The sequence below is a fragment of the Heterodontus francisci genome, chromosome 8 (genome assembly GCF_036365525.1).
Source record: "Heterodontus francisci isolate sHetFra1 chromosome 8, sHetFra1.hap1, whole genome shotgun sequence".
Taxonomy (NCBI): domain Eukaryota; kingdom Metazoa; phylum Chordata; class Chondrichthyes; order Heterodontiformes; family Heterodontidae; genus Heterodontus; species Heterodontus francisci.
The window spans coordinates 61,386,121-61,408,116 of NC_090378.1; the positions used below are offsets into that span (position 1 = coordinate 61,386,121).

The window sequence follows — 21,996 nt, forward strand, 5'->3', positions numbered from 1 at the left end:
CGTCTATGTTTTTATGATTCTATGATTCTGCCCTTGTTGCATTAATGATCTTGACATGAATGCTAATGCTGAATGCAGAGGAGAAGTGAAAGTAACTGCCCTCCCTTAGGGGAAGTGGTGGCATAGTGATATTGTCACTGGACTAGTAAGCCAGAGACCCAGGGAAACCCAGGCTCATGGGTTCAAATCCCACCATGGCAGAAGGTAAAATTTGAATTCAATTAATAAATCTGGAATTAAAAGCTAGTCTAATGTTGGCCATGAAACCTTTGCCGATTGTTGTAAAAACCCATCATGTTCACTAAAGTCCTTTAGGGGAGAAAATCTGCTGTCCTTATCTGGTCTGGCCTATATCTCACTCCAGACCCATAGCAGTGTGGTTGACTCGTAAATGCCCTCTGAAATAGCCTACCAAGCCACTCAGTTCAAGGGAAATTAGGGATGGGCAATAAATGCTCGCCGAGCCAGCGATGCCCCCCAACCCACAAAAAAACAAATAAAAAATAACATCAAGGCAGTGTCCAACTAAGTCAGGCATTGAGGAGCCCCAACAGAACTAGGATCAATGGAAGCCATCCAATAGCTGGAGTTACAACAGACAGAGAGGAAGATGTTTGTGAATTTTTTGTTCTATTTATTCACGAGATGTGAGCATCGCTGGCAAGGCCAGCATTTATTGCCAATCCCTAATTGCCCTTGAGAAGGTGATGGTGAGCATTCCTTGTGGTGAAGGTGCTCACACACTGATCTTTGGTTGGGATTTCCAGGATTTTGATCCAACGACGATATATTTCCAAGTAAGGATGGTGTGTGACTTGGAGGGGATCTTGCAGCTGCTGTTGTTACCAAGTGCCTGCTGACCTTGTCCTTCAGGGCAGTAGAGGTTGCGAGTTTGGGAGATGCTGCTAAAGAAATTTCGGCGAGTTGCTGCAGTGCATCCTGCAGATAGCACGCACTGCAGTCACAGTGCGCTGGTGATGGAGAGTGTGAATGTTTAATGTGATGGATAGGGTGCCAGTCAAGCAAACTACTTTGTCCTGGTTGATGTTGAGCTTCTTGAGTGCTGTTCGAGCTATACTCATCCACGCAAGTGGAGCATATTCCATCACACTCCTGATTTATGCCTCATAGATGGTGGAAAGGCTTTGGGGAGTCAGGAGATGAGTCACTCGCCACAGAATACCCAGTCTCTGACCTGCTCTTGTAGCCATAATATTTATATGGCTGGTCCTATTCCAGTGAATGATGACCTCCACCCCAGGATGATGATGGGTTTTAATTATATTAATGCCATTGAATGTCAAGGGGAGGTGGTTAAACCCTCTGGCTGAATTTAATGGGGCCGCTTGGAACCTGTGCGGAGGTTGGGGGTGGTGCGTGAGGTGTAAAATCCGAACGGAACACGTTGAACCAGAAGTCCGACAGCTTTGCGTTGCTTCTGCAATTTACCGACAGCAGCCAACATGGAGGGTGGATCACACACCAATGTGGTGGAAGAGCAAAATTAAGGCATTTGAAAGGCCAATTAACTGGCATTTTACAGTGCATTTTGATTTTTACTGATGATGCGCAGGAACCACAGGGCTTTGGAGCCTCATCTGGTTAATTCTTGTGACAAGGAAATGCGAGCTCAGTGCTGGCTGCCTTGACCAGTCATTGAGAGAGCTGGCATGCCCCCTTAGGGAGGGTGGTGCACAGAGGGCATTGCCTAACGATGGCTAAAGGTGGGAAAAAGGTGCTGGTACTGCAGGGGCATATTGCCAGGGTGCTATCAGGGCCGTGCCACATACTGTAAAGGATCAATTCAGGGAAAGTGGGGGAGGGCGCCATCTGGATGGAAACCCTTGGACAAGGAGAGTGGCCACTTGTCATGGGTCTCATTCACCCAGGCTTCAGGGCCCTGGTTGAGGATGAAGAGCAGCTGGTGGGAAGGGAAATCCAGGCACTGGCAGGTGTACATCAGTTACCTCAAAAAAACAAGAAGGCCAGCCTCAGGGTGGGCATGCTGGAGAACGGCGCAGAGGGCAGGCAACAGCCTCCTATGCACAGAAGAGGCTTTCCCCAGGAGAGAGTCTGCCGTCTGAGGTTGAACTATATCCAGATGTCCGAGCGGTAGTGTCAGCGAAGACTGCGCCTCTCCAGAGAGGCCGTCACAGATCTTTGCGCCTTGCTGCAGGATGAGCTGAGACTCGTGGGGATTGGAGGCCACCCAGTTCCAGTGGCGCTGATGATCACCATGGCTCTCAACTTCTACACCTCTGGCTCTTTCTGGGGATCCACCGAAGAAGTGTAGGATTTCCCAGTCTGCAGCTCACTGATGCATCAAGAAGGTGACCAATGACATGTTCAAGAGGGCCGGCAACTATGGGCACTACCGCGCCAATCCAGGCAGTCAGGTGGAAAGGTCCATTGGATACGTAGCCATTGCTGAATTCTCCCAGGTGCAAAGTGTCATCAACTGCACGCATGTGGTCACCAAGGCTCCCATGGATCAGCCAGCAGCCTTCATCAACAGAAAGGGCTTCCACTCGCTCAACCTTCAACAGGTATGCAACCACCGAAAGTGGATCTTTCAGGTGTGTGCACGGTTCCAGGAAGCAGCCATGTCGCATACATACTTGGGCAGTCCCAGGTGCCACAGCTTTTCCGGTCCCCATGCCACCTTCAGAGATGGATACTGGGAGACAAGCGCTACCCACTAAAGACAAGGTAACTCACACCTGTGAGGATCCCATGCATAGAAACAGAGGAGAGGTACAACACCTGCCAAGGGTCAACCTGAGTAACCATCGAGGAGGCCATAGGTCTACTGAAGATTGAATTCAGGTGCCTCGATCGATCCAGAGGAGCCCTTCAGTATGCCCCAGTGAGGGTCTCTCGTATCGTGGTGGTCTGCTGTGCTCCGCACATCCTGGTGCTGCAGAGGGGGGAGGTGTTTAACAATGAGGACATCGTCGATTGCATTGCCTCCTCCAACGATGAGGATGTGGAGGAGGCAGCTGATCAGGTGATTTATGATGAAAGGACCCCATGGGCCACAGACAAGGCGCAATGAGATACATGCACGGGAGGCTCGGGATGCACTGACACAAAGATGTATCTTGTTACCTTTTATAAACATTCCAGGAGAGCTTTACCATTAATCAGCCCTGTTGTCACCTCCTTCATTTTGATCTCCATCGCCCAGCACCCAGGTGCACAGTGCACATTGACTAGGCTGAGGAGCTGACCAAATGCAGCTTAATCCTTCGCTTCCAGCTCATTGAGGGAGCCAGACTGTAGATGAGGTTTCAAACGGCAGCTAGAATTGGAAGGAGAAGCAGCAACACTGCATGAAGCCTTCATTCCATGGCACAACAAATGCGAGGCTTAACAACTATACATATTCTAGTCACCTGTGAACCCCGAGCGCAGCTTGGTGCTCTTCTTAAATCTCCTATTCATGCTCCTACGTGTTGCCCCCCTCTGCGCTTGCAGCTGAGGTGGAGGCAGGCTGCTGACCTTGCTTTCCCGTAGCTTAGGATGACCTTGGCCGTCGTCCTCTGGCTACCTGAGGCCTGGTGGGCCCTGGAATGCTGAGGGGCTCCTGCACAAGTGCAGGATCCTCCTATGTCATTGTGGCTACTTGAGGCACCGGCGTCACTGGCAGAGGGGCTGACGAGCTGCTGTCCATGACAGGAGCGCCCTGATGTGGAAGGCAGTTCCTCCTCCCTTGAAAGGTACACATCTACCATCCTGCTCACCTGAGAAGTATGGGGACCTGGTGGACACTCCAGGTGCCTTGTTCCCCTCTCACCTTGTCGTTGCTGCATTGCTCTGCACGCATCTCAAGCATTCGCTGAGTGGTCTGCTGGATCAGGCTCTCCATGCGGGTCGCCAGTCTCTCCATGGAGGAAACCATGCGCACACATGCCAGGGACATGGCACCACTCAGGACTTGGATGGATCCTCCATCATCCACGCACGGGTGCGCATAGCCTCCACAAGCTCCACCAGATGTTCCCTTACTTCTCGTTGCAGCTCCAGCAAATGCCATGTTGCTGACGACTCCAGAAGCATATCATCAGCCTGGCCCCTCGCAGTTCTCTGTCAATGGCTTTGGCTGTCACAGCCTCCATCTGCTGCTTGGGCATGTCTAATGCCTACAATGTGCTCACACTGAATCCAAGTGCAACCACGTACCCACCGACGTGAGAGTATCTGTGCCGATGGAGGGTATGCGGGAATGATTTCACGGTGCACCTTCTGAAGATCTGTCCTCATCCTCAGAGGTGGCCGGCTGCTCCCGATCTCTCCAGCTCTCCATGCTTCGACATGACCCTGCCCTACATGAGAGAACAGATACCTTGAAGGGTTAAGGGCTTCCCATTTCCTCATCCCAACCATGCCTGCTTTGGTGCTCCATGTGTCCAGTGGTGGGCACGAGCGCGATGCCTTGTGTGTGCCAGATGCACCCTTGTGCCCCTACACTCGTTCATTCACCCTGTTGGGTGGGCACTCCTGTCGTACCAACAGTGATGGCACGGTTGCCCTGGTGCCCTGCCATTTCCAAGGTCTGCTTCTGTATGGGTCAGGATATGCAGGTACGGCGCCCCTCCACTAGTCTTGGCCCTTTCCTTACTGTTGTGTGCTGTCTTCTCCTGAAAGCACAAGAAAGAAAACTGTTCGGTTCCCACGGAAGCAACAACACCTATGCTGGTGGCAGCCCAGTGATCCAATGTCTCCTGCATGCAGCCATTCTCGAAGGACCTTGTGGGTGTCAGCAAAAACAGACAGATGCCTCTCACTGAGATGAAGCCATGTCTTTGGCAACATATGCTACTGCCTGACCACTTTTGCCACAGTCTGGGTGGTCACTCCCTCTCCATCAGATGCACCCTCTCGTGTTGCCCCATGCATGGGAAAAGAGTTATGGAGTACTCCGCTTTGCAGACCGATCTGGATCCAGGTTCTTTGGGTGACCCCATGGCAGCCGACCTCCTTTCCAGGCTTGCTTGGTCAAGTGAGCTGGTCTCCTCCTTCCCTCCCTAGAGAAGAGGACCTCCTGCCTTGCCCTTGCAGCGGAGGAGAACCTGCAAAGAGGCATCGCTGAACCATGGGGTCACCCAGGGTCTTCCTTCTGTCATTCTTGCTGCAGCCTTCCATTTAGCTCCTACACAGCAGGCAGCATCTCCTTGGTAGCAGGTAGGCAGAAGTTCCTTCACAGCAGGCAGCATCTCCTTGGTAGCAGGCAAGCGAGGCACCTTCACAGCTGGCAGCAGCTCCTTTGTAGCAGGCAGCAGTCAGGCAGGGACTCTTTGAAAGCAGGCAGCAGTGAATACAGGGCTGGCAGCCCTTTAAATATGGCACCAGCACCTGCTGTGGCATCACTTGACACCATCTCACTTCACACCTCTGCAGTTCAATTGGACAACCCCTGCGCCTCCCAAGTTAATTAACTGACCACCGTGATATCACGTGCGGCCAGATGCTGAACATACAAACTGAAGCAGCACCCGTTTACAGTCCTGCTGCCAGGCCTTGCCGTAAAATCCATCCCTCTATCTTTGTACGTACGATCATACGAATTAGGCCATTCAATAAGATCATGGCTGCTCTGTTGGTGTCCCGAATTCCACACCCTCATCTACCCCCGATAACCTTTGATTCCCTTGCCGAACAAGAATCTATCTATTTCCGCCTTAAAAATATTCAATGACCCCGCCTCCACCACCTTCTGAGGCAGAGAATTCCAAAGTCGCACAACCCTCTGAGAGAAAAAATTTCTCCTCATCTCTGTGCTAAAAGGGCGACCCCTAATTCTGGACTCACCCACAAGAGGAAACATCCTTTCCACAACCACCTTGACAAGACCGTTCAGGATCTTATATGCTTCAATCAAGTCTCCCCTCACTTTTCTAAACTCCAGTGGAAACAAGCCCAGTCTGGCCAACCTTTCCTTATTCCAGGTATCAATCGAGTAAACCTCCTCTGAACCGCCTCCAACACATTTACATCCTTCCTTAAATAAGGAGACCAAAACTGCACACAATATTCAAGAAGTGGTCTAACCAATACCCTGTATAACTGAAGCATAACATCCTTACTTTTATTTTCAATTCTTCTCATAATAAAAGACAGCATTCCATTAGCCTTCTTTATGATTTGCTGTACCTGCATACTAACTTTTTGTGACTCATGCACTAGAACACCTAGATTCCTCTGCATCTCGGAATTCTGCAGTCGTTCTCTGTTTAAGTAGTACTCTGTTTTTTTATTCTTCCTGCCAAAGTGAACAACTTCACACTTTCCCACATTATACTCCATCTGCCAGATTTTTGCCCACTCACTCAACCTATCTATATCGGTCTGCAACCTCCTTATGTCCTTTTCACAACATACTTCCCCACCTATCTTTGTGTTATCTGCAAATTTAGCTACCAAGTCATCGCTCCCCTCATCTAAGTCATTGATGTAAATTGTAAAAAGTTGAGGCCCCAGCACAGACCCCTGCGGGACTCCACTCCTCACATCCTGCCAATCAGAAAAGGACCCATTTATGTATACTCTCTGTTTTCTGCTAACCAGCCAATCTTCTATCCATGCTAATATGCTACCCACTACACCTTGAGCTCCTACTTTGCGCAATAACCTTTTATGTGGCACCTTGTCAAATGCCTTGTGGAAATCCAAGTAGAGTACGTCTTTATCCCCTTTATCCACAGCACATGTTACTCCTTCAAAGAACTCCAGTAAATTGGTTAAACATGATTTCCCTTTCACAGAACCATGCTGACTATTCCCAATTACCTTGAGTTTTTCTAAGTGCCTAGCTACAACCTCCTTAACCGATTCTAACACCTTCCCCATGACGGACGTCAAGCTAACTGGCCTAAAGGGTGGCACAGTGGCGCAGTGGTTAGCACTGCAGCCTCACAGCTCTAGCTACCCGGGTTCGATTCTGGGTACTGCCTGTGTGGAGTTTGCAAGTTCTCCCTGTGTCTGCGTGGGTTTTCTCCAGGTGCTCCTGTTTCCTCCCACAAGCCAAAAAGACTTGCAGGTTGGTAGGTAAATTGGCCATTATAAATTGCCACTAGTATAGGTAGGTGGGAGGGAAATATAGGGACAGGTGGGGATGTGGTAGGAATATGGGATTAGTGTAGGATTAGTATAAATGGGTGGTTGATGGTCGGCACAGACTCGGTGGGCCGAAGGGCCTGTTTCAGTGCTGGATCTCTAAACGAAACATAGTTCCCTGTTTTCTGCCTCTCCTCCTTGAATAGAGGGGTTATATATTTGCTAATTTCCAGTGTGATGGAACCTTACCAGAATCTAGCAAATTTTGAAAAATTAACACCAATGCATCTACTACCTCATTAGCCACCTCTTTTAGGAGCCTAGGATGAAGTCCATCAGGACCCGGAGACTTGTCAGCCTGCAGCTGTATCAATTTGCTCATTACCGCTTCCCTGGTGATTGTAATTTCACCAAGTTCCTTTCTTCCTTCCACCTCCTGTTATACAGCTGTTACTGGATTGTTTTTTGTATCCTCTAAAGTGAAGACAGAAGCAAAATATTTGTTCATTTCATCCGCCATTTCCTTATTATCTACTATTAACTCCCCATTCTCTCTCTCTCTCTCTCTCTCTCTCTCTCTCTCTCTCGAGGACTCACTTTAGTTACTCTTTTCCTTTTTAAATGCCTGTAGAAACTCTTGCTGTCTGTTTTTACATTTCTAGCTAGCTTCCTCATATGCTAATTTCTTTCTCCTGATTAACCTTTTAGTCATTCTCTGTCATTTTTTATATTCTGACCTGCCACTCATCTTTGCGTAATTATATGCTTTTTCCTTAAGTTTGATACTTACCTTAACTTGCTTAGTTAACTACAAATGGCAGATTCTCCCCTTAGAATTTTTCTTTATATTAGGAATATACTTATCCAGAATATTCTGAAATATCCCCTTAAATATCTGCTACTGCTTCTCTATTGATCTGTCTCCTAGCCTAGTAACCCAGTTCACTTCAGCTAGCTCAGCTTTCATGCCCACATAGTTGCCCTTATTTAAGTTTAAAATATTAGTCTTCGATCCACTCCTCTCTTTCAAATTGGATGTAAAATTCAATCATTGTGGTCGCTGCTACCTAGAGGTGCCTTTACTCTGAGGTCATTAATTAATCCTGTCACATTACACAATACCAAGTCTAATATAACCTGCTCTGGTTGGTTTCCAGAACGTGCTGCTCTAAGAAACTATCTCGAAAGCATTCTATGAACTCCTCATCCAGGCTACTATTGCCAATCTGATTATTCCAATTTATATGTAGATTAAAATCACCCATGATTATTGCCATCCCTTTATCACAAGCACCCAATATTTCTTCTTGTACACTTAGTCCTACATTGTGTTTACTGTTTGGGAGACTTTCCCCCACTATTCCTCATCTCCACCCAACCAATTCTATATCCTGATCTCCCGAACCAAGGTCATCTCTCACTATTGCATCAGTACTATCCTTGATTAACAGTGCTACCCCTCCGCATTTACCTAGCTTCCTATTCTTCTTGCATGTCATATACCCCTCAATATTCAGGACACAATCCTTGTCATCCTGCAGCCACGTCTCCGTAATGGCTTTCAGATCAAATTTATTTACTTCAATGTGCGCTATCTGTTCATCTACTTTGTTATGAATACTACGTGCATTCAGATACAGAGCCTTTAGTTTTGTCTTTATGTTATCTTTGTAACATTTAGTCTTGACTGTTCGTGTGTTCTTAGGTTTTTTCTCTCTCCCTTCCTGCCATTCTCTGATCTTCATTTCACATATTACTATTCTGCTCTCCTGCCTTGACTCTACCCCTTGATTTGCTACATCTACCCATGTTTGATCCCTCAACACCGCACACCCCCCCTGCCCACCGCCCCCCATTTAGTTTAAAGCTCTCTCTACTTCCTTAGTTATACAGTTTTTTAAAAATTCATTCATGGGATGTGGGCATCGCTGGCCAGACCAGCATTTATTGTCCATCCCTAATTGCACTTGAGAAGGTGGTGGTGAGCTGCATTCTTGAACCGCTGCAGTCCATGTGGGGTAGGTATACCCACAGTGCTGTTAGGAAGGGAGTTCCAGGATTTTGACCCAGCGACAGTGAAGGAACGGCAATATAGTTCCAAGTCAGGATGGTGTGTGACTTGGAGGGGAACTTGCAGGTGGTGGTGTTCCCATGTATTTGCTGCCCTTGTCCTTCTAGTTGGTAGAGGTCGCGGGTTTGGAAGGTGCTGTCCAAGGAGCCTTGGTGCATTGCTGCAGTGCATCTTGTAGATGGTACACACTGCTGCCACTGTGCGTCGGTGGTGGAGGGAGTGAATGTTTGTAGATGGGGTGCCAATCAAGCGGGCTGCTTTGTCCTGGATGGTGTCGAGCTTCTTGAGTGTTGTTGGTGCTGCACCCATCCAGGCAAGTGGAGAGTATTCCATTACACTCCTGACTTGTGCCTTGTAGATGGTGGACAGGCTTTGGGGAGTCAGGAGGTGAGTTACTCGCCTCAGGATTCCTAGCCTCTGACCTGCTCTTGTAGCCACGGTATTGATATGGCTCTTCCAGTTCAGTTTCTGGTCAATGGTAGCCCCTAGGATGTTGATAGTGGGGGATTCAGCGATGGTAATGCTATTGAATGTCAAGGGGAGATGGTTAGATTCTCTCTTGTTGGAGATGGTCATTGCCTGGCACTTGTGTGGCGCGAATGTTACTTGCCACTTATCAACCCAAGCCTGGATATTGTCCAGGTCTTGCTGCATTTCTACACGGACTGCTTCAGTATCTGAGGAGTCACGAATGGTGCTGAACATTGTGCAATCATCAGCGAACATCCCCACTTCTGACCTTATGATTGAAGGAAGGTCATTGATGAAGCAGCTGAAGATGGTTGGGCCTCGGACACTAACCCGAGGAACTCCTGCAGTGATGTCCTGGAGCTCAGATGATTGACCTCCAACAACCACAACCATCTTTCTTAGTGCTAGGTATGGCTCCAGCCAGCGGAGGGTTTTCCCCCTGATTCCCATTGACCTCAGTTTTGTGAGGGCTCCTTGATGCCATACTCTGTCAAATGCTGCCTTGATGTCAAGGGCAGTCACTCTCACCTCACCTCTTGAGTTCAGCTCTATTGTCCATGTTTGAACCAAGGATGTAATGAGGTCAGGAGCTGAGTGGAACTGAGCGTCACTGAGCAGGTTATTGCTAAGCAAGTGCCGCTTGATGGCAATGTTGATGACACCTTCCATCACTTTACTGATGATTGAGAGTAGGCTAATGGGGCGGTCGTTGGCCGGGTTGGATTTGTCCTGCTTTTTGTGTACAGGACATATCTGGGCAATTTTCCACATTGCAGGGTAGATGCCAGTGTTGTTGCTGTACTTGAACAGGTTGGCTAGGGGCGCCGCAAGTTCTGGAGCACAGGTCTTCAGTACTATTGCCAGAATATTATCAGGGCCCGTAGCTTTTGTAGTATCCACTGCCTTCAGTCGTTTCTTGATATCACGTGGAGTGAATCGAATTGGCTGAAGTCTGGCATCTGTGATGCTGGGGACTTCAGGAGGAGGCCGAGATGGATCATCAACTCGGCACTTCTGGCCGAAGATTGTTGTAAATGCTTCTGCCTTATCTTTAGCACTGATGTGCTGGGCTCCCCCATCATTGAGGATGGGGATATTTGTGGAGCCACCTCCTCCAGTTAGTTGTTTAATTGTCCACCACCATTCTCGGCTGGATGTGGCAGGACTGCAGAGCTTAGATCTGATCCGTTGGTTATGGGATCGCTTAGCTCTGTCTATCGCATGCTGCTTATGCAGTTTGGCATGCAAGTAGTCCTGGGTTGTAGCTTCATCAGGTTCACACCTCATTTTGAGGTATGCCTGGTGCTGCTCCTGGCATGCCCTCCTGCACTCTTCATTGAACCAGGGTTGGTCTCCTGGCTTGATGGTAATGGTAGAGTGGGGGATATGCCGGACCATGAGCTTACAGATTGTGGTTGAGTACAATTCTGCTGCTGCTGATGGCCCACAGCGCCTCATGGATGCCCAGTTTTGCATTGCTAGATCTGTTCGAAATCTATCCCATTCAGCATGGTGATAGTGCCACACAACACGATGGACGGTATCCTCAATGTGAAGGCAGGACTTCGTCTCCACAAGGGCTGTGCGGTGGTCACTCCTACCAATACTGTCATGGACAGATGCATCTGCAGCAGGCAGATTGGTGAGGACGAGGTCGAGTATGTTCTTCCCTCGTGTTGGTTCCCCCACCACCTGCCGCAGACCCAGTCTAGCAGCCATGTCCTTTAGGACTCGGCCAGCTAGGTCAGTAGTGGTGCTACCGAGCCACTCTTGGTGCTAGTTGGTCCCAGCATGTTTCAGGTTCAGACCGTCCCATCGGTACAGCCCCCACTTTCCCCAGTACTGGTACCAGTGCCCCACAAACTGAAACCTGCTTCTCCCACACCAGTCTTAGGGCCACATGTTCATTTCACTAATCTTATGTGCTCTCTGCCAATTGGCACGTGGCTCAAGTAATAATCCAGAGATATTATCCTTGAGGTTCTGCTCTTCAACTTGATGCCTAGCTCCTCATACTGTCTAAGTAGAACCTCTTTGCTAGTCCTGCCTATGTCATTGGTATCTATATAGACCATGATAACTGGATCCTCCCCCTCCCACTCCCAGGTTCCTGTCTAGCCCTGAGCAGATGTCCCGAACCCTGGCACCAGGCAGGCAACACAGCCTTCTGGACTCATGCTCTTGGTTGCACAGAACAGTGTCAATCCTCCTCACTATACTATCCCCTATTACCACCACATTCCTTTTTGCTCCCCTCACTTGAATGGCTTCCTGTACCACTGTGCCATGGCCAGTCTGCTCATCCACCTTGCAAACCTTGTTTTCATCTACACAGGTTGAGAGCACCTCAAACCTGTTTGACAATTGCGAAGTCTGAGGCTCCTCCATTGCTGTCTGTTCAGTCCCTTTACCTGCCTCACTCACGGTTACATCCTCCTGTCCCTCACTGCTGACCAAAACAGATAACCCTATTCTAAGAGGTGTGACCGTCTTCCAGAACAAAGTGTCCAGGTATTTCTCCCCCTCCCTTATGTTGAGCAGTGTTTGCAGTTCGGCTTCTAGATCAATAATCGGAATTTCTCTAGCTGCGTCAACTTTCTGCAGACATGTTTGTCCTGGATCGCCTTGGCATCCAGGAGCTCCCACTACCACAGCTGCGACATAACACCTGTCCTGCCATTGTTACTTATGCTATTAATTAATCTACTTTAATTACTTTCTAATTAACTTGGAATAATTCCTATGTATTATAGAATTTACTGCACTTAGCGAATGCCAGTACCACCTACAACTAAAGTTATACTTTTCCTAATTACACAGGTGTGTGTTTTAGGTATTTCAATTATTTTATTTTATCTTTTATTTATTTTAAGAAGAAGAAGACTGATATTTTAGCTTCTACTTAGTAGATAGACTTAAATGTCAGAGAAAAAATAAAAATCTGCAATAAAAAGAAAATAAAGTAAGAAAATACCCACCAGAAAACTCACCAACCAGCTCCCTGTGTCTCGCTACTCTCTTTCCCTTCTCGTGCTGTTTGTAGCTGCGCAGTCTCACCCAGCCAATCACCTACCTGCTTCCCTGTAATGTCCACTTAACAAAACTAATCCACTTTGCCGCTATTAATATACCCTACCAATACTAAAATGTTACCAATAGTAGTAATAACCTCAGTAATAAACCTTAGTTTTGGAGATTGTATGTTCATCTGAACCTCTGAATTCGATTGCTGTTGATTTATTTGTGTGTTTTAGTCTTTATGCAATCTCAGGTGATTTATGAATTATCATATCTTCACTGACCAGTATACTGTAATAATCTTCAGACCTGTCGGGAGGCGGGGTGGGGGGGGGCAAGTTCACAATGTTTTCTTTTGACAAGGATAAAACTTCCTTTTTTCACGTTTACTTTCTGTCCTTTCTCATATGCACACTGTTTATAGCCAAACAGGCAGTGTTCTCCAGGCTTCCGCCAGTGGTGTTCTGCAAAGATATATGATAGCAGCTGGGCTGACAGTCCCTCCTATTTTGGCTTCCTTTCCTCTGGAAGAATGCCCAGCAACTGCTCAGCATTTTCTCCAGTAACACAATCAAGATTAGGGTGTTGGGTATTTCAGGTCACTAACCGACATCCCACATGTTGCCCATTTGTGCTTAACAGTTCCCCACTAGGCTGCCTGTCAAACTTCAAACATCAAGTATCACTGGATAACATTGAATATTGTTTTGTGAATTTTAGCATCTCACAGCAGAAGAGCTGGCCAGGAGGAATGAGGAAGAGTTGAACAAACCTCCAAAAGTAGCAAGAGGCCCACGCCAGCTGAAGAGGTATAAACTCTTCAAGAACTACAGTAGCATGTTTTTTTTTAATCGCAGCATTGAGGAATTGATTTGAGAACCCTGATCATAATATTTGCTTTATACATGTCACGCTTGCTTTTGGGTTCCACCTATGCAGATGGGCAGGATGTGGCACATCCTAAGGTTAATCTTAATTAGGTGTGTGTGTTGCCTGTTGTCAAGATTAGGGGTCACTCCATGTTCCTTCCAGAATATTTTTGATACATGAACATTTTGAAGGCATCTGGAAAAAAATTAAACAAACTGCTCAAAATTATTTTTGGTGTTTTCTGGAATTTGGGAAGATGATTTCTTGGGCTACGAGTGGCTTTGTGGCTGGGATTCAGCTGCAGTTGTCAGTTAGGAAATGTTTAAAATTCTTATTAGATTCTCAGGTGTGGTGGAGACTGTTTAAAATTTGGAAGGATTTTCCATTTTTAACCACGACATACAACTACCTTTACTGGGATCAAAGCAAATCTATATACAGTCATAGCGAGTGCATGAATTTTTCTTTATGAACCAGTTTTCTGCCAGCAAATTGTGGCTGTTTGTCAAAACACTTGAAACAATATAAGTTAACAAATAATTGAACTGATTTTAACTCCCTCCACCTGGTAGAAACAGGGATGTAGCAGAGAGAAAATTATAGCAGTGGACTTGCAGCCTTATTTCCCATCTGCAGTCGTGTTTTCTTTGGTGTTTTCATGGGCAGCTGAACTGATTCAGGTGGAGGTCTTGTGAATTCATACAAAGTGGTGTCCCATGAAGTACACAAGTACCCAGTGTCATTTTAACAGCATACTGGGTGAAGAGTCCATAGAAGATGCTCCACTCAGTAAAGCCTGACAATGTAGGAGAAGATGGCCAAAAGGTTATGTGTTAGTTTTTTTTTAATGGGTCAGAGAAGCAGGACTTCTGCTACGGGTTGCAGGAGAATGATGTGGGGTGCAGCAGCTGCTGTTCCAGGCTCCCCTTCTCATGATCACAACTCCGCCTTCCCCACCTTGCTCTGGAATTTACCTTTTTTTGGCTTGGAGTGAGTAAACTGCATCAGGCTGGCCATTTGGGATGTGCAGGTGTCCATACATATGTTAATAAGGCCCAGCCCTTGAGATGACCACATGACGAATTGGGTAACCAACCTATTCTGCCAGTTGGCCGTTCAGGAATTAAAATGCATCCAAGTAGCTGTTAGTTTTTTTCTTTGGCTGATGTACAAAAAGCCAGAACGTTTTATAGCAGTGCAGGTAAATACAGACTTTTATTTAAATGTTATTTTCCTGCAGCCACCCATGCGCCAGTGTTCATGTTTTTGTCTTCAGTGATCTGATTATTGTGCCTCATTCTCTCTCCTTAGCTCTTTTGACCCTTTCCAGTTGATCCCATGCCACTGCTTCAGTGAAGAGAAACCGGTATGAGTCTTATCTGTCTTCAGAGAAAGATGATAACTTCTAGTTTGTTGTGTTTATTTTTTTTTTAAATTATACCTGTTGGTAAATGGCATTTTCATTTCAGGAGCCATTTCAAGTGAAGGTAGCTGCAGAGGCATTGTTGGTGATGGATATGGTGAGCAAAAAGAGCAGTTGATTTAATCATTTTGGACTGATTTTTTTCCACTTTGCAGCACAAGTATACGTTGCTGCTAACTTGCAAAATTATGTACCATTTTAGTGGAAATGATATTACCAAGAATAATAGCAGAATCTATTATTGCCACAAGTGCTTAATAAATACAACAGGTCTGTGGAAAACTTCATTAAGTTAAAAAAAAAAGTATACAAATGCCAGTATCCTAAAATTCAGTGTAATACAAAATAAATTCCTCAAATCTTAATTTCTTTAAGCTGCAATATTTATAAAAATGCTTTTAGTGTGTTAAATGTCAGCCCATCTACTGTAATTAATGGAATATTTGATGTTTAAAATGTGTAGTGATGCAAAAAGAAATGCCATAATAAAATACCTTAAAAATTGATGGCAAAGTTCAATGTGTGTCATCTTAATGTACAAAATGCAATGTTTCATTAGGTAGTGCATATTGTGAACGAAACTAAAGTATGAAACTCTTAAAAAAATCAATTTGTGAGCATATAAAGTGCATGGGAGCAAAGCTTAAGTTGTTCAAAGTACATCAAGCAGCATGGTCCCCTCAGCAACATTTCAGACATTAGTGCCAAATGTTGATGGTGCCTATGAGTAGATTCTGTTGTTGAATCTTCAGCTGCTTCATCAATGACCTTCCTTCAATCATAAGGTCAGAAGTGGGAAAGATACTGAAGCAGTCCATGTAGAAATGCAGCAAGACGTGGACAATATCCAGACTTGGGCTGATAAGTGGCAAGTAACATTCGCGCCACAGGAGTGCCAGGCAATGACCATCTCCAACGAGAGAGAATCTAACCATCTCCCCTTGACATTCAATGGCATTACCATCGCTGAGTCCCCCACTATCAACATCCTAGGGGCTACCATTGACCAGAAACTGAACTGGAATAGCCATATAAATACCGTGGCTACAAGAGCAGGCCAGAGGCTAGGAATCCTGCGGCGGATAACTCACCTCCTGACTCCCCAAAGCCTGTCCACCATCTACAAGGCACAAGTCAGGAGTGTGATGGAATACTCTCCACTTGCCTGGTTGGTGCAGCTCCAACAACACTCAAGAAGCTCGACACCATCCAGGACAAAGCCTGACCTTCTCAAGGGCAATTAAGGATGGCCTGGCCAGCGTCGCCCACATCCCATGAATGAATTTAAAAAAATGTAACAGCAGCTGGTGACTCAATATTCTTAATAGAAGAGATACAACAAGACTTCAGTCTTACAAAAGACCTTAGAGACTTTGTATGGTAGACTAATTCTGACTATGGGAGCTCATACAATCAGTTACTTCTATGTTTGAGTTCAAAATGCACTCACTGAAATGGCAAGTTGATTTCAATGACAGACTACTTAGGTGCACAATTCAATTGAGTACACTTTTAACTAGTAGAATCAAGGTGCATTGCTCCAGCATGCAATTGTTTGATGAAACAAGGGAGATGGAAAGATAATATGGAACAAAGATATTCAAAGCATGTCAGATTACAGAAATTGCATTATAATTGCCATCTCTACCAGAACTAGCTTGCAATTCTCCCCATCACATTTTCCTTCCTGTACTCTCCCTAGGTGACTCTTAATGCCTGGGCAGTTAAGGTGAAAATCTACCCCTTAGTTTCTTGTGACTAGTGTAATAGATTTAGTGTTGAAAAAAATCAAATGATGGGAACACCTTTTTCCTCCATGGTTTTGAAGCTCTACTGCAGTCCTAAAAGGGTTAAGTGTCAATTGAACTCCTAGATATTGCAAATAACTTGAAAGTTGTGTGTGTTTTGGTTTGCAGTGTTTTTATTAAGGCACCATTTATACCTGTGAATTCTATTAATTTCAGTTGTTAGAATGAAATGGCTAGGGTGGAGCATAAATACTGGCATAGACCAGTTAGGCTGAATGGGTTGTTTATGTGCTTTCGACTGTTTTAGGTTGATTTGTTTGGTAAAGGATTTTTAAGATATACATTGAGTCACAAAGTTATTCAGATAATGATGCAAACAGACAGCCTCTTCTGAAAATGTAAATCAGAATCAAATACAGGTTGACTTTTTCCATGCAAAATGTATTCTGTGAACCTTCAAACATATAATGTGCATTGGGCTTTTTGTATTGAATCTTCTGCAGGATTTTAAAAATTAATTTTGTTACAACCTTGTAGCAAACCCTCCACTCAGATTTTATTTTAAGGCTCCCCCCCCCCACCCCCACCATTTAAAGGAGTATTGAGCTTAAGACAATCCTGTGATTAACAAGAAATAATTATTTCTCCACTTTGTTCCCCTCATATATCTCAGATGTGACCAGTGGTATTGTCTATGAATTTGCAATGTGAGGAATTGCATGCATAAACCTGTGCTTATTAGACCACTGACATTCAGGGAAACCGCTATAAAAAAAAAATGCTTGTTTATGGAAGAGAGTACATGCTAAATAAAAGAAAATAAAATTCTACTGGTTTTTACCGTGTAATTGTATTCATTATGCATTACTGGCACAATACTTTTGTAACTTGCTATAACAGCAATATTGTAGGTACATGGTAATTTGTTGAATGCATGAATTTTCCATATGTTGTTAAAAATAATTGTCTTATTTATTCCATGTTTAGCACGCCCATGTGTCCATGGCAGAAGTGATTGGCCTATTAGGTGGGCGATATTCCTCAGGAAAGAAAGTATTAGAGGTAAGTAGGATTTTGGATTGGTTTTAACGTCCCATGTTTTCCCTCCCTTTCCTTTCCATGCCAGAGAAATAAGTTAAGAGTGTTCGGGGTCTATTTTGATTAAAACAGCAGTATTAACAGACTTGTAAAAGACCATTAAAATTGGCAGAAGAAACAGAAGTTAATAATGGGTTAACGCATCTGTTTAAAATTCAAGTAACCGAATGTTGTATGGCAAATGAATGAAGAATACTTAACTGATGGCTGAAACAAATGTTAAATTAACAGATTGTTAGCAATAGGGAAACACAGTTCTGATGATGGGAAAATTATTTTGACCTCGTTGTGAAAAAATGTCTAAATAAGGGATTATTTCCTGTTTACAGATCTGTGTTGCAGAGCCATGTAACAGCTTAAGCACAGGATTGCAGTGTGAGATGGACCCAGTGTCACAAACACAGGCATCAGAAGCCCTAGCTGGAAGAGGATACAGCATTGTTGGATGGTACCATTCACATCCTGCATTTGATCCTAATCCATCCTTAAGGGACATTGACACCCAGGCTAAATACCAGGTACAAACTTAGCAAAGACCCAGAATTTAAAAAGTACCACCCATACCTCAATGATTTGAAGAGCAACAGTTTAATTACATTTTTCATGTATGTTCAGATATTGGCTATGAAGTAAAGGCCTGCTCAGGTCAGGAAAAAGAAACCGACCCGACCCAACCCAAATCCCTCTGATTTTGCCCCGAGCCCGACCCGGCCCGAGTCCGACTCGACCATCCCTTTACTTACCTTCCGACTCGGAACCTCCAGGAAGCTGCAGCGCATGCATGATGACATCATAGTGATGTCACTCGCTCACTGCGCAGATTCAGTTCCGTCCCGGACTCCCAGCTCAGGTAAGTTTTTTAATTTCAATACTTACCAGCAGAGCACTTACCGTGTGTGTCCGGCCTGACCTGGACTTGGCCCAACCTGAGTCCGAAAGCCGGATCTGGAAGAGAGGCCCCACCCAACCTGAACCCAATACATGTCGTCAAGTCCCATTGGTTCGGGTCGGGTAGCAGGCCTTTATTATGAAGACATAGTTATGCAATAAGTTCTCATTTGCCCTCAGCGAGCCTAATAACATAACCTATGTCAGATTTAGCAATACAATAACTACTCTATACTCAAAAAGAAGGAGAAGCAGTAATTAGGATGTACTGAATTTGCAAAAATCTCTGAGCATATTTCCCCATTCCATAGCTTAATGACACAGGGGTAAATTTGTCTCAGGCAGTGGCGCGAAATGGGAGATATGTGATCAGGTGCTGTGTGTAACAGGCGGCCGATCTCATATTGCCCAATTTGTGCCACTGCCTGAGACAAATTTCTACCCCACAGTATTTAAGAATTACTGGTTATGCATTTTGGGGATTCTGTTCAGTTATAAGAAAGAATCTCCGCATCGAACAATATTACTGTGCAGTTAGTGAATAAGGTATTCTGGAATGTGATCAGAGTTGGAAACACCGCCAGTCTTTCCTTCCCCTGCTCCATTAGGTAAATAGCTCTTACTAGATTTTCTACTCAAGTGAACTTGGGGAGTTGATATGGCACAGGTGATCCACTGGAGCTATACTGGCATTTTCTTCCAGATATTGTCGGGTGTATTATTATACGCAAATGACAGTAGTACATTGATTTATTTGCGCCTTAGCAACACTGGGTCGCAGGGATCTTTGGTGAATCAAAAATCAAAGCAGGCTCCACAGAAGACATCACAATTCCAAACTTTCTTTAGGAATTGTTTAAAAGTTAGCCCACGAGTACTTAGAATGCCCATGTCAGTTAAATACAGTAAAATGGAATTACAAAAAGTGCACACAATTTGCTCAGGAATTATATTTCATTTAACAGGGAACAAATGCACAAGGAAAGGAGGACCAAATTACTGGCAATTTATGCCAAGTTCATCTTTGGTATTCCAGCATTGCTATGGGTGCTGCAAGGATAGAGAGTTTGTAAGCTGATCATTGGGTGGTTAGGTGCACTGCTAATGGCAGTGTCAGAATTTGTCTTGTAATATTAACAGTTAAAACATTAAATCAAGTCCCTGAATCCCACCTGAGCCATTTTCTGCACCTTCTCCAGCCATGCTGTCAGGTTTGCCAGAAACATTCAAATGATCCTGACTCCAGAAAGGTCGCCAAGCTCAGAGAAGCATGCTTCCAATAGGCATAACTCGTGCCCAATTGCACATACCAGCATAACAGTTGAGCAAAACATTTAGTTTCTCATTAAAATAAAAGCAAAATACTGCAGATGCTGTAAATATGAAATAAAAACAAGAAATGCTAAAAATACTCAGCAGATCTGGCAGCATCTCTCTACACCTCCATCCCCCACCAGGACGGTTTGAGGGCTGTCTGCTTCTTCCTTGAACAGAGGCCCAACCAGTCCCCATCCACCACCACCCTCCTCCGCCTGGCTGAACTTGTTCTCACCTTGAACAACTTCTCCTTCAACTCCACTCACTTCCTTCAGATAAAAGGTGTTGCTATGGGTACCCGCATGGGTCCTAGTTATGCCTGTCTTTTTGTGGGATATGTCGAACATTGTTCCAGTCCTACTCAGGCCCCCTCCCCAACTCTTTTTCCGGTACATTGATGACTGTATTGGTGCCATTTCCTGTTCCCGCCCGGAACTGGAAAACTTTATCAACTTTGCTTCTAATTTCCATCCTTCTCACCTTTACATGGTCCATCTCCGACACTTCCCTTCCCTGACTTCTCTGTCTCCATCTCTGGGGATAGGCTGTCTAATAATATTCATTATAAGACCACCGACTCCCACAGCTACCTCGACTACACTTCTTCACACCCTGCCTCCTGGAAGGACTCCATTCCATTCTCCCAGTTTCTCCATCTCCGATGCATCTGCTCTGATGATGCAACCTTCCACGACATATGTTTTCCTTTTTCCTCAACCGAGGATTCCCCTCACTGTGGTTGACAGGGCCATCAACCATGTCCGGCCCATTTCCCGCACCTCTACCTCACCCCTTCCCCTCCCTCCCAGAATCGCGACAGGGTTTCCCTAGTCCTCACTTTTCACCCCACTAGCCGCCACATCCAAAGGATCATCCTCTGCCTCGTGATGCCACTACCAAACGCATCTTCTCCTCCCCTCCCCTGTCAGTATTCCAAAGCAATTATTCCCTCTGTGACACCCTGGTCTACTCCTCCATTACCCCACCACCACATCCCCTTCCAATGGCACCTTCCCCTGCAATTACAGGAGGTGTAATACTTGCCCATTTACCTCCTCATTCCTCACTATCCAAGGCCCCAAACACTCCTTTCAGGTGAAGCAGCGATTTACTTGTACTTCTTTCAATTTAGTATACTGTATCGCTGCTCACATTGTGGTCTCCTCTACACTGGGGAGACCAAACGCAGACTGGGGACCGCTTTGCGGAACACCTCCGCTCAGTCCAAAAGCTTGACCCCAAGCTTCCAGTTGCTGGCCATTTCAACGCAACCCCCTGCTCTCATGCCCACATCTCTGTCTTGTGATTGCTGCAGTGTTCCAGTGAACATCGAAGCAAGCTCGAGAAACAGGACCTCATTTACCGATTAGGCATGTTACAGCCTACCGGACCGAACATCGAGTTCAATAATTTCAGAGCATGATGGGCCCTGGGCCCCCCTTTTTATTTTTATCTTTTCTTTTTTCTTTTTTATTTGTTTATTTTATTTTAGTTTGTTTAGTTTGTTTCTACTGTGCCTGCCCACTCTTTTTTTTCATGTTTGTGCTTGGGGCCAGGGCTGTTCATTTTTCTGTCAATTAACACCCTCTCTGCGCTAACGCTTTGTCTTACCATTAACGAACCGTTTGCCTTTGCTCCATGACCTTCTGGTCAGTTTATTCCCTGTGACCTTGTCCTATCAACACCTTCTCTTTGGTTATCTCTTGCCCCACCCCCGCTTTGCTTGCTTGAACCCTATTACATTTCTAATATTTGCCAGTTCTGATGAAGGGTTACTAACCTGAAGCGTTAACTCCGCTTCTCCACAGATGCTGCTAGACCTGCTGAGTATTTCCATCATTTCTTGTTTTTATTTAGTTCCTCACGTCTTTTTGATGTTGAGTCTGATAAACCTCTAAGATAAGTTATTTTGCATCTTGAGATGTGAATGTACAAGAAGGCTAAGATTCAAACTCAGGTTATCTGGTTTATAGCATAGCGCACTATGTTACCATTGATTGCCCTGCACAAAAACACTTTGTAACGAAGGTTTCTAC

General features: G+C 45.3%; 1 protein-coding gene across 1 annotated transcript in view; it reads left to right on the top strand.

The window, feature by feature from the left end:
• mysm1 (Myb-like, SWIRM and MPN domains 1) overlaps nucleotides 1-21,996 on the top strand; it is a 141,721-nt gene that overhangs the window by 76,166 nt on the left and 43,559 nt on the right. Inside the window, exons 12-16 of the mRNA XM_068037219.1 lie at nucleotides 13,337-13,425; nucleotides 14,798-14,852; nucleotides 14,956-15,006; nucleotides 17,645-17,719; nucleotides 18,085-18,273. Of these exons, the coding sequence (XP_067893320.1) occupies nucleotides 13,337-13,425; nucleotides 14,798-14,852; nucleotides 14,956-15,006; nucleotides 17,645-17,719; nucleotides 18,085-18,273 (459 nt within the window). The remainder of the gene's footprint in view (nucleotides 1-13,336; nucleotides 13,426-14,797; nucleotides 14,853-14,955; nucleotides 15,007-17,644; nucleotides 17,720-18,084; nucleotides 18,274-21,996) is intronic.